The sequence below is a fragment of the Lipotes vexillifer genome, unplaced genomic scaffold (assembly GCF_000442215.2).
Source record: "Lipotes vexillifer unplaced genomic scaffold, Lipotes_vexillifer_v1.1 scaffold914, whole genome shotgun sequence".
NCBI lineage: Eukaryota > Metazoa > Chordata > Mammalia > Artiodactyla > Lipotidae > Lipotes > Lipotes vexillifer.
In genome coordinates, this window is record NW_006780388.1 from 1,175,669 (window position 1) to 1,192,966 (window position 17,298).

A 17,298-nucleotide genomic window follows, 5' to 3' on the forward strand; every position below is an offset into this window, starting at 1 on the left:
GTGGTTTCAGCCTACTTGACTAGGTGGGTGGGCTATCATCATATCAGAAGGGAGCTAAAGGGAGGCCAGGGCCCCTCCCTTTCCCCTTACACCTGAACAGATTCGATTCTCTGACATCTCTGGCCTTGCTCTGGGACAGACACTCTGTCCCTCCCAGTTTCTGACCCTGAGGTTCTTGGGAATGGAAGTTAGTTATACACAGAGGGCATAGGTTTCCGCAGCCACCCCAGGGGCTGCCATTCAGCCATCAGTGCTTCACTCTGGGCCAGTTTCCTCCAGTGGAAAATGATGGGTTTATGATTCTTGTTCCCCAGATGTTGCTAGGCTTGATGTCCTGCTTGAATAAAAGCTAAGAGTTTAGTTTGTCCAGGATTTTAAAACCGTTTAGACTCACATGTAATTACCATGGCAATTTCATTTCACAGTGTGTTCTGTAGTCCTCTTTGAGCTAGCCCACAGTGGCTGAGTTTGATCATAATAAATTGGAACACTTTCATTCATTTTTTAAAAGGAAGCAATTTGGCATTGAAGGGGTATCTTTTTTTTGCATATTCTGATTGCTGCTTAATTGGTTTATAGTTTCTATAGTAATTCTTTCTTGCCAGTGATGATCATGCCCTTCTACACATGGAAATTCCTTTTACCACATGATTTCAAGCCTCCATAAAAATATTTACAAAATAGTGAATAGCCAGAATATTACTGTAGTTCATTCAGAGAAAGAGATAAGTATTTTTAAAAACAGCAGTGTTAATCTGTTTGTTCCTGGTCAATTTTTAATCTTGGCAGACTTTGTTGATTGAATTAATTCTAAATAAACTGGTCCCAGCAAGAAACTCTTTTTAATCCAGTTGCTACACACAGTGAATCTGTCATGTTCCTCATCAACAAATATGAAAAATTGAATAATCTTGAGATGTGTGCATGCTCTAAAGTTTTATACTTTTAATTCACTGTGTGTGTTTAGTCAGTGAAATATAGCACACAGAATGCTCAATGTGTTTAATTAAGATTAGAATTAGAACTTGTGGGGACCTATTTTAGTGGTAATGAAGACAAACTGACCAGGCAGTGGCCTGAATCTCAGTTGTTTGTAGCCGTGCGCACATGTGTGTTTGTGTGCGTGTGTGTCTGTGTCTGTGTGTAGCTGCAAGCTGCTGCATCTCCTTCTGCCCATGTGGTTCAGTGTGGCGCTCCAAGTCTCGTCACAGTGTCTTTAACACTAATCCTCTTGGCATCTTGTAGATGTAGTTTTGAGCACTAAAACCGCATTTTATTGTGCTGCCGTCGTACCTTATACTCATCCCTTTTGCTTGTGTAATTCACCTCATTCGGCTTGTTTACTTCTACAGTATTCCTTTGTGCCCATCTTGTTTATGCAGCATCAGCCTGCATTTTTGTTGATTCCTCATTTGTGTCCTTTCCAAACATTTAATAGTTTTTATTTTAACTGTTATTTGATAGCTTGAGCCCAGGCTCTATACTGTAAGAAATTGGAGTGATGGATAATTTCTCAAATGCAGATTGTGCTTTAAAGATTAAGTCTCTAAATTTGCTTAACTTGGATTGTCCCCAAGTTAGAGAAATCACTGAGTATCTCAGATTGATGAATGATTGGTTCCATTACCAAAAAGTTTAAATTGAAGCTTAGAATTGAATTTTAAGACTGTTCACGGATTTACATATATTGTATTGTTTATACAATATATCACAGTTTTTCTCTGTATAGTCTTACTGATAAATGGCTGGAAAGTCTTTGACCCCGATTGCATTTCTGTTAAATGTTTGTCTAGAATATGGATTTGGTTTCATTTCTATTGTAACCCAATTAACTGAGTGATTAACATGTGAACAATAACAGGAGAAAATTAAAACCAGTTCTGAGTGCTCAACATTTTCATACCTTTAAAGATCTGGCTTAATACCGGAAATAAAATCTATGAATTGCTGTCAAGCATAAATTTTCCATTTTGAAAAAAAGCTATTTCAGTTTAAATTGCTTTTTTAAGGCCTTTTGTCAGACTGTTTTATTCAAAGTAAATTTTTTCCATCTCAAAACCTGTAGTTATATCTGGTTTTCTCTAAGTAATAACAAAATCCAAACTCCTAAAATTAGACTCCTTACAATTCTAGTATTAACAACTCCTTGAAAACATTTGCATCTTGGAGCTGGACGAACCCCTTGTTAGTGATGATGGCCTGGGATGTGTGCAATGAGACCGAATGCTAATCAATGCTTTGCCTTGGCTTTCTGCTCTGTGTTGTCTTGGTGTTTGCGTCTTACCTTTATGTCTGTGCTATTTGTTCCCTTCCCTGTTCTCTAATCCTGCCCTTCCCCACCTGCCCCTGTTCCTTTCATTGTCCTCACTGACCCATCAATCAACCAACAACGCCCCCCCTTCGTCGTGGTGATCTGCCCTGCTCTGATTGGTGGCTTCGTTGCTTGGGTGGCTGTGTGTTATGATGGACCAGTTCACCCAAGTATGGCCTTCTTGCTGACAGGTATCATTTCTGTGAGAAGTGTTTCACAGAGATCCAGGGGGAGAATGTTACCCTGGGTGACGACCCTTCACAACCCCAGACGTAAGTACCATCCTGTCATTTCTCCCGGGGGTGACTCTGAATTGTTGTTTTGTTCTCATACGTGATTAAAAGGGAAGCACCACTGCCACCCACTGTGACTTTTCTATAGTGTATTTTTCATATTACTTATACCCACATTCATATTTTACAATGTAGCTGTTGTAGCTGAATCCCAGCGCCACTTGCACATTCTTCCCTCTGCTTGAGACTGTGATGCTGTAGTGTGATGCAGTGCAGTGGTCTCTCTCGACCTTGCTCTATCTCTTTTTCTAAAACACTTGCTTTTTCCTAGTGGCTGTCAACTTCCATTTGGGAAGATTGTAAATTTTCAGTTACACCTAAGAAACCAGGTAACCCTAGTCACAGAACTAACTGGCAGTAGCAAAAATGAGTCTTGTGTGTATACCCCGTCTGTAGCATTTAGTTGATCTTCCACTGAAACCTCTGCCCTTTAAGTTGCAGAGGTAACAGAACCCAGGTGGTGAGACCCCAGCGAGTACCTGTATCTCCTTCCTCTCTGGAGGTTGGACTCTTGCTCACAGCTCCAGCATGGACAGTCATGAGTTAGTTCGTTCATTCCCTCACTGAGTTCACCATTTCCTCCCTGATGCTTGTCCTCTGATGGAGTTACTTTTGAGTAGGCAGATGGCCAGAATGTGGTGAGAAAAAAGCAAAAGCACGGCTTCCCTGGTGGCGCAGTGGTTGAGAGTCCGCCTGCCGATGCAGGGGACACGGGTTCGTGCCCCAGTCCGGGAAGATCCCACATGCCACTGAGCGGCTGGGCCCATGAGCCATGGCCGCTGAGCCTGCGCATCCGGAGCCTGTGCTCTGCAGCGGGAGAGGCCACAACAGTGAGAGGCCCGCGTACCACAAAAAAAGAAAAAAAAGAAAAAGCAAATCCACAGATTGGATGGTCAACTCATTTACATACTTGAGATACCTAAAAACCTGCCAGCCACCATAGCTGCCTAGGACTGCCAGCATTTTGTGGTCTTTCTTTTCTCCTGACTCTGCTATGATTCCTGCCACTCTGGGGAGTCTGCTGTGTGACTGTCCCCCGAAAGGCAAAAAGGCTTCCCACTGAAGCAGTTTCCAGCACTGTTGGACACTTACTCTGCAACTCAAGTTTACTTTATTCAATCGCACAACAAACCATACCTGCCTGTAAGATATATAAACCAAAATGACAGAAATTCTACATATTCACTTTTCTATCCCTTGTCAATTTAATTCTTTAGTCCAATTATGTGATTAATAATTGGATTGTATAATTCTGTGAATCAAGTAATTCACATATACACTAATAAAAGTACCACAAAAATGAAATACTCAGCCCTTTAAGAATAAGTAAAATATCCCCAAGTACATGCTGACTTGTGTCAATGAAGGAATATTGTAATTAGAAGAATTGATAATACCAGTGTTGGTCAAATTCAGCATTCACCATATAGATTTGATTAGAAATTAACAGGTTTGAATCTCAACATAATTTTGCCACTGTATTTTGACTAGCCTTAAACTAAATCTTGTAATAAGTGCTGATGATAGTTTGGAGGAAATATTCTAAGTAAGGTAGAGAAAAATAAAAGGTAGTGCTTTCTATAGAATTAAATGTTGTATGTTCATGCCATTATTACATGTACTTGAGATTTCAGCTGACCATCATTTTACTTTTTATGTGAAGAACTAGTTACAGAATAATACCCCAGAGACCCTATAGTTTATACTCAACAGATAAATTTAGTTAATTAACATTTTTCCTTTCCCCCCTCTCAAAAAAAACAAGGACAATTTCAAAGGATCAGTTTGAAAAGAAGAAAAATGATACCTTAGATCCTGAACCGTGAGTATACAGCTATTTTCTTTCTGACTTTCAGGTTTTAGTTTCAGATGAGGAAAGTTCCTCCTTATTGTTGGGTTGCGGGAGAAGACACTGGAAATAAATATATTACCATGGGTGGAATTTTTTGTGTGTAGTTATTTCAGATGTGGATTCTGTTTTAACTCACACAAAAGATGTATGTCTCTGTAGCATGCTGTCCAGCTACTGAATTTTAACACCCTTTAATGTAAGATTAGATGGATGTTTTGGCTCTGTTAGAATCTCTGTAGTAACTTCATCATCGTTGTCTTTAAGAAGCCATTTAGTGTGAATCTTTAGAGACTAAAGGTAGGAATATTTGGTGGAGGGGTGCTAGTATCATTTAAAGGGAAATTTCAGAAAGAAAAACTCTTAGAAACCACTTTTTAAAAATAATGAGAAGCCCAGTGTTGTATGTTCTTGTCACCATCTTTGGTATGGTATATTTTCAAAGGTCGTTGTCAGTTAATTTCCTTTCTTCCAGTGATCAGTGAGAATACTCAGTATGTAAATTTTGCTTTGTAATAACCCCTTAAAGAGGCCTCAGAGCTCCTTCCATGTGGTGGCTCCTCCCCGGTACCCAAAGCCAAGACCTGAAGGCACCCCAGTGTGTGGAGATGCCCATTTTGTTCTGTCACTGTGGTGAACGCCCATCCAGAGTTGCTTGGTGAGCACAGGCTCCAGCACTGTTGGGAGTTTGGTAAATGTGGCTGTGGTGCATCCAGAGCTGAGAAACAGGTTCTCCCCTCCCTTGGCTCAACTTCCCAGCTTCTAACGGAAGACACAGACTCCACTTCCCATTGAGAGCTAACTTAGTCTCTCCTGCCAGCTGTGCTCAGGTTGCGGGGGGAGCACGTTGATTACTTAGCAAAGTGCCTGGTGCATGAGGAGGCTGCTCCCTGTCTCTTTAGTCTCTAGTGTCAGTGGATTGTTTGTCCTGACTAGCCATCTCCCTGTTCACATTGTGGCCTCCCCGACAGTTTTCCTGTTTCCCTGTGATTTATATTCAGTTCTTTAAATTTTTAAATTTTATTTATTTTTTAAATATTTATTTATTTATTTAGTCATGCTGGGTCTTAGTTGTGACAGGTGGTCTCCTTAGTTTGTGGTTCACGGACTCCTTAGTTGCAGCAGGTGGGCTCCTTAGTTGCAGCTCGTGGGCTCCTTATTTGTGGCATGCAAACTCTTAGTTGCGGCATGCGTGTGGGATCTAGTTTCCTGACCAGGGATTGAACCCAGGCCCCCTGCATTGGGAGTGCAGAGTCTTAACCACTGAGCAACCAGGGAAGTCACCCCAAAGTTTTGTTTTATACTGGAGTATTTACAATGTTATGTTAGTTGCTATACTTACTTTTCAATTTCAGAATACGTTACATTGAAGCAGTAGTTGCCAGGCAATGGGGAAGACACAGATGAATAAAGGGGGTCTGTCCTCCAGCCGTTTGTCTTCCAGTAGGACAGACGGATCGTAGCACAGGCAGCAGGAGGCAGTAAGGTAGTCCAGAGTGGGGGGCCCTGGCCCAATGGAGAAGGTGACACTCATTTGGAAGCAGGTGTTGGGGGTGGTGGGCAGAGCATTCTAGACACAAAGACATGAAAGGACATGGGATGTTCAGCAGCACTGCAGGTGAGCTCAAGTGCAGGGCATGTAGGGAGTGTGGATGGAGCCCCATAGGACAAGGGGGCAGAGGGTGCTGGATTCCCTCCTGTGTGTGCTGGGAAAGGGCAGCAGCTGGGGCAGGACAGCAGAGAGTACTGAGGATGGCCGATGAGGGTCGCTGCCATTCTGCACAGTCTGCCTGTGTGTGTCCTTTTCTCCTCCGACAGAGCAGGGACAGAGAAGCTGGACTGGGCTCAATCTGTGGTGGAAAGCTTGCTCAGCAAGGGCAGTAGGATGGTCAGGGGCCGGGGACTCGAGCAGCAGTAGTGAGAGCAGGCGTCAGGTTACGGGGACCGGCATCTAGTATGATAGGAAGAGCCGGGACCAGGACCGTTTGGAGAAATGTGGTACTTTCTAGCCCCTCAGCCTTCCACAGGGTATAAGTTGTGGTGGCTTTAAGGGCATGGGTGAAAAAATAGATTTTGACCTTCAAGCGTGTTGGCGATTAAGTTTCCTAGGTGAGGTGACAGGGCCCAGGTGAGCTATGGCAGAAGCTGTGCAGAGGGCAGGTGGCATGGTGCATCCCAACTTCTCTAGTGTTTACTTTAAGAAAGTAACCCTTGTAACTTTTCCCACCCTTGTAACTGACTCAGCAGACGTTTCCTGCGCCTGGGCTTAAGAACAAGGGTTTGTAACACTGACAGTATTGTTCTCTTTTATTTAAGTCCATTTAGGCATGTGCAGTTATCTAGAGCAAGCACTGGTCTTGAAAATCTGTAGTAATATCAGAAATACTGACCTGTAAAATAGGCCTTCGTCATAACAATTTTTAGAAATAAATGTTCACTTCCGGTTGCAAAGCAGATTGGGAGAAGAGAGGAAAGAGGCATTTGTACAAAGAAAGGGAGAAAGTCAGTCTTTCCTGTAGAAAATATCATACTGATGCATTTTTAAAAATACGGCTCAATTAGTCAAGAGATGCATTAATGCTGCAGATTCTTGAAGTCATCAAGGGGACGAGGTGTGAACACACCACACAGGCTCTGTAGAAGCTCCATTATGTATGTGGCTCCCTGTGTCACAGTGCACTTTCTTTGTCTTCTAGTTTCGTTGATTGCAAGGAGTGTGGCCGGAAGATGCATCAGATTTGTGTTCTCCACTATGATATCATTTGGCCTTCAGGGTGAGTAATTTCCTGGTGATTTCCTATGATCTCGGGAAAGGGAAAGCAGTTATGCACAGAGTAGAGGGGAGGATGCTGGCTGCTACTGCGTTTCATTCATTGTTGTCAGCAAGAATCCGGCAATTAGATGGATGGCAGTTTGTTCTAAATTTAAGTCTTAAGTGTTTGCCCGCTTTGGGAATTGTAGAATCAAAGCAGTCTGCCTCTTCACTTTTGTATAATGATGCGATTTTAATTGCCAGCGAAGTATTTTAATGCTGCATTTCACTGGTTTGGCAACATATACTGTTTTATATAATCTGATCACACCCATTATTTTTTTTGCAGCTTTGTGTGCGACAACTGCTTGAAGAAAACGGGCAGAACTCGTAAAGAAAACAAATTCAGTGCTAAGAGTAAGTTGTGGAAGGGTTTTTGTATTTTTTTGTCTTACACTTGAAGAGAATCATTTGCCTTGATCTTTATATGAAAGTCAATTTTATGATCAGTCTGTGTTTTAGATGAAAGTTTAGAAACTTTCATCTAAAACACATACAGTAAACTTTGTGAATTCTAAGAGAGAAAAATCTGTCAGCAGATCCTTCTCAAGTAGCTTAGAAATAACACACACACATCCTGGGCACACTCAGCCCTGGGCACCTGCAGGGGCGGCTGTTTGCCCATCAGTAGGTGTGGGCCCTGCCGTTGTGAAGAGTGACCCTCTGGGGCCCTCTGGGAATCAGCCAACATCACCAGGACTGGCAGGAGCCTGGTCTGCACGAGGGCTGGTTGGGTGTGTCACTGCCGCATTGGGAACGGTTGCTGGTGTCTGCGAGGAGCAGAGAGAGCGCCCTGTTGCTATCGGAGTAACATTTCATAGGTAGTCTTCACTTTTTTAGAGATGACACTTTTCAGAAGTGTACAGTGTGTCGTCTTTGTCAACTCGGCTGCTGCTCTCACTTCTCTCCAGTAGGACAGGCAACTAGCACACCACTTAGGGCTCCCCAGAAAGAGCCGGGCCACCTGAGGAGCTGGAGTAGAAGAGAGATGGGATGGAGAGAGAGGTCCGTGGGCAGGAGGGAAGGGTGGCAGGCAAGGAAGAAGCCCCTCTGAAGCCTTCCAAGTCAGCATTAATTCACGTTCAAACTGTGTCATTACCAAAATCCACAGTTATCCTATCACTTAAACTCACTCTTAGAAAATCTTTTGAAATATTGATGAATTCACCAGCTATTATAATATTTCTCTTTAGATCAGGGTTTCTGATGTGTACTGACATTTGGGCCAGAAACGTCTTTGTTATGGGGGCTGTCTTGTGCTTAATTAGAATTTTAGCAGCAGACTGCTGCCCACTAAACGCTGGTAACACTCCCTGCCCCACCCCCCCCATGAATGGTGGCTGTCAGAAATGTCTTCATACATTACCAGGTGTCGTGGGTTGGGGGTGTGCAGGTGAGAACCCCTACTTTAAAGGATCCATTCTGACTGATGTCACTAAAGCAATCAGCTACTTAGAATCAATCTCCTGGGCCAGAGCTTTGGTGACCAAAACAGAAATTGCCAGGAGAGCTAGGCGTCAAGAGAAGAGCAATTGCAGCCAGAAGAGAGAGGGGTAGAGATGGGGGGGTGGGTAGGAGAACCTGAGAGCTGGCCCAGCCCCCACCCTCCTCTAGTGTCCAGAGAATGGTGGAGAGGGATATGTGGACCTTTGGCAAATGAGCTTCAAAGATGTAGAATCTTCACTTACAGAAAAGGACCTTAGAGGTGGTGTGTCTCCCCTGGGTTTTTGATTTGCATCATCTCTGCAAGTGTCTGTCGGTCACAAAAGAGAGGTTGCCTCATTTGCACTGACTTAGTGCAGTGGGCCCTCCGTGTCCACGCATGTGGGACCTGTGGGTACAGAGGGCCTTCTGTACTGCACCATTGTATGTCAGGAACTTCAGCATCCTTGGATTTTGGTGTCTGAGGGGTTCCTGGAACCAGTTCCCTGTGGGTGCGGAGGGACAGCTGCATTGAAAATATCTTCCAGCTGCTGGTCAGAGAGTGATACTAAACAACTGACTATCCACCCAAAACCACCTCCCCATTAACGCCACATGCACAACGCAACTCGGGTGGCTAAAGGGGCGAAAAGTAACAACTACAAATGCTTTGGAGGTCAGAGAAAGAGAGTGTTTTTACTGTGTTCAGTTATGAAAAACCTTCCTAAAAAAGATAGAGCCCAGAGGTCAGAAAGCAAAAGGCTGAAGGATTTGATCACATAAAGGGAAATATAAGGCTCCCATCATGTACCGTGGCCAAAAATATACATGGTGGGGTACAATTTAAAATGTCCATTTTTAGACTCAGCAGTTCCACCTTGACGCATGTCTCCTACAAAGATATTTGCTCATGTGCCTAAAGGCATGTACAGGGCCGTCTGCTGCAGCACGATGGGCTGTGGGGAGTGGAAACGGGAGCCTAAACCAAAGCACGTGGCCACCCTGTGGGAAGCCCGAGGCACCATCACAGTGAGGGTGGCCTGAGCCCTCCTGTCCAGTGGGAGGGGCTGCTACAGAAATGCCTGCCCTCAGTGCCTGAACTTGCTGGTCTGGAGGACACCTCCGCATGGCACCGCAGCATGAGAACAGCCCTTCTTTCCCCAGTACTGAGTCTCTGAGCACGTGCTGGCTGCTCTCCAGGTTTTTCACGGTGCTGTCCCGCGTGTAAAGCCCATGGCTCTTCTCTCAGAGGACATAGCGGAGCACCTCTCCAGCCCTCTTCATGGTGTTCAGTTTGGTGCTTGTGACCAGACCGTCATAATTGTCTCATTTAAAAACTGTATTTTGGGCTTCCCTGGTGGCGCAGTGGTTAAGGATCCACCTGCCAATGCAGGGGACACGGGATCGAGCCCTGGTCTGGGAAGATCCCACATGCCACGGAGCAACTAAGCCCATGTGCCACAACTACTGAGCCTGCGCCCTAGAGCCTGCGAGCCACAACTACCAAAGCCTGTGCGCCTAGAGCCTGTGCTCTGCAACAAGAGAAGCCACAACAGTGAGAAGCCCACACACCGCAACAAAGAGTAGCCTCTGCTCGCCACAAGTAGAGAAAGCCCGCGTGCAGCAATGAAGACCCAACTCAGCCAAAAATAAATAAATGTATTTAAAAAATAATAAAATAACTATTTTCAGAGTGAAGTAAGTCAGAAAAACAAATATCGTATATTAACGCATATATGTGGAACCTAGAAAAATGGTACAGATGAACAGGTTTGTAGGGCAGTAATAGAGACACAGATGTAGAGAACAAACGTATGGACATCAAGGGGGAAAGCGGTGGGGGGTGGGGGGGATGAATTGGGAGATTGGGATTGACATATACACACTAATATGTGTAAAATACATAACTAATAAGAACCTGCTATATAAAAAAAATAAAATTCATAAAAAACTATTTTTAGTACAGGTAATTCAGGTAATTTGGGGGGGAAATGTAAAGACCTAATTTTGAAGGTTTACTCCTATTCATTATGTGAAAATCATAGTGTGTGTAATCATAGTTTCACAAGGGAAGGGGGAGCTCCCTGCACCAGCGCATGGTGGCCCTTCTTAGCTGTGTCCTCCCTTTCTGGATTGGAAGCCACCTCATAAGGGGACAAAACTTGCTCAGCAGTGGCATGGGCGGGAGTACAGGGGGGCGAGAACATGAGAATTTTCTTCTGGGCTTCACAAAGAATAGATGAGACGGTCGTAAGTCCTTTGCACCTAATTCTCTTTTTCTCAGGATGGTTATCTCAGCTGTGGGAGGTTGAAAGAAGGGGATCCAGAGCATAACTAAACATCTGTGGAAAGTGTGCACGTGTATCAGAGTGTGAAACAATTCTACTTCCGCTCATTTTTATAGCTTTTAAAGTTTTTATGTTTTAATGAGGTCTTTATTTCATTGCCATTGTAATTTTTTTTAATCACTTTTATTGAGGTATAATTTATATACCAAAAAAACTCCGCCATTGGTATGTTTATTGCAGAGAAACTAAATTTAAAAAGCCTAAATTTTGCAGATATTTCTTAACCTCAGTAAGGAATCTTCTAAAATCCTATCATCTGTAGTCACTGTTAACCTTTTGCAGCTTTCCTGTCTAGGCTTTTATCCCCATATGCACAGAGTTTTTCTGTGCTATGACTGTATGTGTATTTATATGCTGTGTAACTCCTGACCCGTCCCTGGGAGAGGGAGGGTACAGAGGGGCAGGGTGGAGGAGCCCACCAGCAATGGTGCTGGGCAGGTCTGCGTCCTGGAACAGCGTCCCTTGCCGCCCAGGATTGGAATGCTCACAGAGTGAGGTAGCCCTTGGCTGCCTGCTAGCTTAACTGTCTCAGACTCTGCACCAGGACTCTCATCAGAGCTGGGCAGGAAGGGGCATTTGTGCCATCCTGTCTCTGAGGCTGTGCCAGCCCTGCCTTCCATGGAAAGCAGTGGCAGGCTCCCAATTTCTGTTAAGAGTTCTTCAAGTTCTTCCAGCCTTGGGGCACAGCTGTGTGGGCGCAGCCAGGGCCAGATCTCTGTCTCACTAAGGGCTGGGCATGTGGGGCAGGAGGCAGGGTGGACCCCGTGCGGCTCCCTTGTGCCTGCTCCCCTTCTTCACCCCAGAGCCCATCTTCTTTCAGATTTGGGTCCACCTTTGTGTCTCTTCTGCCCCTTACAGTTAGAAAAAGATGGAAATATTGGGCATTTGACAGCAGTTTTCAGTGTGTGGAATGCCTGAGATTCCAGGTTCCACCTTTCTTTTATAAAATGCTTATTACCTCATAGGACACATTAGATCCCTTCTGTATTTGGAGAATGTTACTCCTTAAAATACCAGACTACATTGAAAGAGGTGGATTCTGTGACCTCAACCCTCGCGAAGCCCTCTCATCTGCTTGTGCTGGGCTTTGCAGGACTGCAGACCACACGGTTGGGAAACCACTTGGAAGACCGAGTCAACAAGTTTTTGCGGCGACAGAATCATCCTGAAGCCGGGGAGGTGTTTGTCCGCGTAGTGGCCAGCTCAGACAAGACGGTGGAGGTCAAGCCCGGGATGAAGTCACGGTTTGTGTGCAGACGTTCCAGTGGGCACCCCATGTGGTTAACCAGAGCCTAGCTTTCTGGCAAAGCTTTAGAGTTTGCATAATTTGAAAGCTTTTCATCAGTTAGCATGTAGCCACCCTTCTGTCAGTATCCCACATTCATCAGGGGAGGTGGAATTCCTTTCTGAGTGAAGCAGTGTCACAAAGAATGGGGTCAAGACTCCAAGCTGCCTGGGCCAGTGGTCAGAAGGGGCGACCTCGCCTCCAGCTTCTCTGCACTGAGCGGGTTTACGGCAGCAGGTCTCGTCTGTAAAGCACTTTGTAAATGGTAGTGATGCATGCAAACATCAGGCTCCTTTATTTCAGGTTTGTGGATTCTGGGGAAATGTCTGAATCTTTCCCGTATCGAACCAAAGCACTCTTTGCCTTTGAGGAAATTGATGGAGTGGATGTGTGCTTCTTTGGGATGCACGTCCAAGAGTATGGCTCTGATTGCCCCCCTCCAAACACAAGGTAATCCTCTAGCTCCTCTGGGGTGCGTGTCACGTGTTGTGCTAGCGACCAAGGCTCTAAACATCTTAGAGAACTACTAGTTAGTTTCATTAGTTCGTTTTCTGCTAAGCCAGTGGGAAGTGAAGAGTTTTGATGACTGTAGAGTGCTTTGTGTTGTAAGCACACATGGGTTTTGATCCTGGTCTTGCTGTTGCCCCTGTCTTACCTGGGGCAGGTAAACCTATGGAGAAGTGGGTGGGGACTGCTGCACAGGCCGGGCTTCTCTTCACCTATGAAAATGTCACACCTCTCCTGAGAGTTATTTCATGTTCAGTCAAGAATCTGGGTGAGAAGGAATTAGAAGTGGCTTTTCCTAATTTGCCTTGATCTCTCCACAGTTCCCCATGGTGAGTGATGGCATTGCTTCATAGTTCAGTGATGAAATTGAATTCTCTTTTATTGATTGGTAGCAGAGCTTGGTGATGGCAGATTTCTTATGTCCTGTTTGTGGCCAGTGCAAATGCTATCAAAACAGAATTTATTTCTGGAGCTTTTTTTAGTTGCTGGTGTTTGGTTTCAAGTTTGGGAAATAACCTGAACTTTCAAGTAATTTCTTTCTCACCCTGCCCCCAAGGCGTGTGTACATATCTTATCTGGACAGTATTCATTTCTTCCGACCGAGATGCCTCCGAACAGCTGTTTACCATGAGATCCTTATTGGATATTTAGAGTACGTGAAGAAATTGGGGTGAGTTTAATTCATATTATTCAGAACTAATAAAAACTCCATTTTTAATTTTCACTGTGTATTTTGTGAAATAACACAAGTATTTCTTAAGGTTTTTTGTGTTTTTATTTTGATGTCCTGAAATGGATTCAGGGGTCTCCAGAGCACCCTTCCAGCCAGATGCTCTGTTGGGCCACTTGGGTCTGGGGCTCCCAGCACAGCTCAGGTGCTTTCCCTGCTTCCTGTGTTTTTCTCACATTCTAGTCTGTTTTTTTAAAACTTTATTGAGGCATATTTTATGTATCATACAATTCACCTACTTCAGGTGTACATTCCGTGATTTTTAGTAACTACCAAGTAATGCAGCTGTCACGGTAAATCAGTTTCAGAACATTCTCATCCCCCCAACCCCCGTTAAGATCCCTGCACCCATTTGCTGTTCATCCCTTTTGGACCCCTGCCCCCAGTGACTACTAATCTCCTTTTTGTCTCCATAAATGTGCCTTTTCTGGACGGTTCATAGAAGCAGAATCCTACCAGATGTGGTCTCTTGTGTCTGACTTCTTTTCCTGTCTCTCTTCTTACATTCTAGATCACATTTCTTTCCCAAATTTGGAAAAGAGATGTTTGATTGAAGTGTCTTGAGCAGAATGAATGAGATCTATTTTGTCTTTAACCCCTTAGAAAGAAATACTCAACTTCCTTTCCAATGTGCAGGAGAAAGTAGATAGGAAATTCAGTGCATCCACCCTGGGGACAAGCCGTCTGATACGCCTGACGCGTTGCCGTCTTCCCAGGCTCTCTCCTGTGTCGCAGGTTCCCTTGCAGCCTTAGCCCCTGCCTGACATGCACACCCAAGAGGGAGGTACCGTTGGGCCAGTTTCCGGGCTGCATTTGCACTCTGTAGAGATTTGGCTTTACCCTAACCCCCTTCCCCAGTACAATGGTTTGGAACCTCTCTTAGGCCTCTCACATGTTCTGCCAGAAGCATTTTGTAATTTCTTTTTTGTTGTTTTTCTTCATAGTTATTTCTGTCCTTGCTTTGGTCCGTGTTCCTCAGCTGTTACTCCTCAAAGGCAGGGATGATTTCGTTCACTGCTTCCGTCTGAATTGTGTGTATGTCCTGCAGGTATGTAACAGGACACATCTGGGCCTGTCCCCCAAGTGAAGGAGACGACTACATCTTCCATTGCCACCCCCCAGATCAAAAAATCCCCAAGCCAAAGCGCCTGCAGGAGTGGTACAAGAAGATGCTGGACAAGGCCTTTGCTGAGCGCATCATCCATGACTATAAGGTGCCCACACTGTGGGGCGGGGGGCGCTCCTCACCACTGACTCCCACATCTTCACGTGTCTCCCTCTGTGCTCACATGGGTTAGAATTATATCTACTTATGAGTATTGGAAAGCAAAAATTAAAATTTTTTAAAGCCATAAACTAAGAAGCAACTTATGTGCTGTCTGTCAAGATTTGCAGTCGGCAGTCCAAGAGAAGTGGTGGCAGATCCTGTGAAACCATGCGCCTCAGGAGCGTGCGGTCCCCTCTCCATGTCGTGGCCCCAAGCCCCCTCCCCAGAGTGTCGCCCAGCCCCGCTCGTCTCACCACTGTGCTTGTTCACTTTCCAGGACATTTTCAAACAAGCAACTGAAGACAGGCTCACCAGTGCCAAGGAACTGCCCTATTTCGAGGGTGACTTCTGGCCTAACGTGTTGGAGGAGAGCATTAAGGAGCTGGAACAGGAGGAAGAAGAGAGGAAGAAGGAGGAGAGCACCGCGGCCAGTGAGACCCCGGAGGTAAAGCCCAAGGGCCCCAACGCATGTGCTAAAGGCTGCGCTCCAGCAGGTCAGGGAGTGAGTGGGGGCTGCTCGTTTCTCAAGACATGGCCTCCTTTGTCTGTGGTGGTGTTTTCATACGTAACCTCACCATGTTGCCGCCCACCACAGGGCAGGCCTGGGCCTGGGGGCACAGCCCATACTGGGTGCTGGGTGAACTGGAGACACATCACCTGCTAGGTGGACAGAGGGGCTTGCTCTGGCATCTCTGGGCAGGACAGCGGGGCTGAGACACGGCAAGATGAGAGAGGAGGGCACCCTGCCAGGGAGCCCAGAAGAGGTGCTGGAGATAGAGATGGAGACGGGTGTCATGATCAGGAACCAGTCAGTTCACTTTAGAAATGACTTGAGGAGGAGACTCTTGTTTGCCAGGCCTCATTCACTCTCCTTGTTGTAGACCGCCCCCCACTCTTCACTGGGTGTTCATGCATCTGTGCACTCACTCTGGTCACTGAGCCCCCGCCATGTGCAGGCACCATCCTGAGGGGTGCAGTGGGAACTAAAGAGGTCTCCATCCCTGCCCTCAAGGGGTGTGTGTCCTAGTGTGTGGTGCATGCTGAGATGGTGCAGAACAGACACGAGGGAAGAGGGCAGATGCAGCACCTTTGGGAGGGCCTGTCTGGGGAGGTGGCATCTGAGCAGAGACTTACTGGTGAGAGGAACCCAGAAGATCCAGGCGGAGGAGCCTCCAGCAGAAGGAGGAGGGTGTCAGAGTCCGAGTGGGGGGCGAGTGTGCCGTGTTTCACATGTTCAAGTAAGAGATGATGGTGGTTTAGTTGGATTCGTAGCTGTCGGCAGTGAGCAGCATATGATGTGTTTTGAGAGTAACAACCTCAGAACTTACGGCGCATCTTTGTGGTGTATGAGGAAGATCCTGGATCGAGGCTGCTTGCTGGGTCTGGGGCCTTAGAATTGAGTCAGTGTTGCTGCGTCTCCCTGAAGGGGAGAAGGAGGGGAGAGCACACTTGGGGGAAGAAGTCAAGAATTGGCTGCAGATGTGTTAATCTCGAGATTGCCTGTTACCAGCCGTGCAGGCCTGGGGCCCCCAGGAGGGCTTGGGGCTGCATGTGGAGCCAGCATCCGGAGCCCGGGGTCTAGGGTTGAATGTCTGCATGGCTGCTTCCTGCCAGGCAGCATGTGCTTTGGGGTGTGTCCTTTTTGCAAGACGGCATCCCTAGCCCCTTCCAACATGGAGAAAGCGTGGGTGAGGATGTGACAAGTACTCATGTCACAGGTGGGTCCCGAGGAGTGGTCGAGGGCTGTGGTCATCGTTCTCTGCCTGCCTTTTGCTGGACCTCCCTGGAGGCAGGACCCGTCATCCCCTGGAACGTTGGGTGATTTAGGGCTGGAGATGCTGCTCCTCAGGGACTGGAGAGATGCCGGCAGGTCCCTCCCTCAAGCTAACCTGAAAGGGTGGGCTGGATTTCTGTGGAAATGTGGAGTGCCTGTGGGAGAAAGACCACAGCCGATTAATGAACCCAGGTTCCTCTGCCTCTGCTGGACAGACACCCAGGCACAGGAGGTGGCCTGAGTCAGCACTGGCATCCAAGGCTCAGGGGGTGCTGGGAGGAGAGTCTGTGCTGCCGGCCGAGCTGCCACAGAGGGGCTCTGAGGGGGACACAGCCCTGGCTGTGTGCCTGTTGAGGAGTGCCTGCCTCCAGCCAGTAGAAGACATAGGACCAGGAGAAACGGCTTCCACCCCCTCAGTGGTTAGATCCAACTAGCATCCCAGGTGTGTTCTTCCCTCCAGCCTCCACGTGATGTGCGGCTATTGTGGCACAGGCAGTGCTTGCTTTATGTATGTCACCACTGTACCCATTCGGTCCTGGCCAAGTCCAGGCCCTGCTTCCATACTCATCTCCTTCCCCTCAGCGGTTTCCTCTGAAGGCAGCAGTGTTGACAGCCACTCACACGGCCTGCACAGGCAGGTAGGGTCTGCCCGGCGGTCTCCTGCCTCAGCCCCAGCTCCCTGGAGCCCCTGCAGCAGGAA

At 46.5% G+C, this 17,298-nt stretch overlaps 1 protein-coding gene across 2 annotated transcripts in view; it reads left to right on the forward strand.

Moving 5' to 3' along the window:
* CREBBP (CREB binding lysine acetyltransferase) overlaps nt 1-17,298 on the forward strand; it is a 137,221-nt gene that overhangs the window by 110,732 nt on the left and 9,191 nt on the right. For both annotated transcript variants that reach the window (XM_007453481.1, XM_007453482.1), the window contains 9 exons: nt 2,503-2,583; nt 4,370-4,426; nt 7,150-7,227; nt 7,555-7,622; nt 12,129-12,279; nt 12,624-12,770; nt 13,384-13,497; nt 14,606-14,771; nt 15,102-15,269. In XM_007453481.1, coding sequence (XP_007453543.1) covers nt 2,503-2,583; nt 4,370-4,426; nt 7,150-7,227; nt 7,555-7,622; nt 12,129-12,279; nt 12,624-12,770; nt 13,384-13,497; nt 14,606-14,771; nt 15,102-15,269 — 1,030 coding nt within the window. The remainder of the gene's footprint in view (nt 1-2,502; nt 2,584-4,369; nt 4,427-7,149; nt 7,228-7,554; nt 7,623-12,128; nt 12,280-12,623; nt 12,771-13,383; nt 13,498-14,605; nt 14,772-15,101; nt 15,270-17,298) is intronic.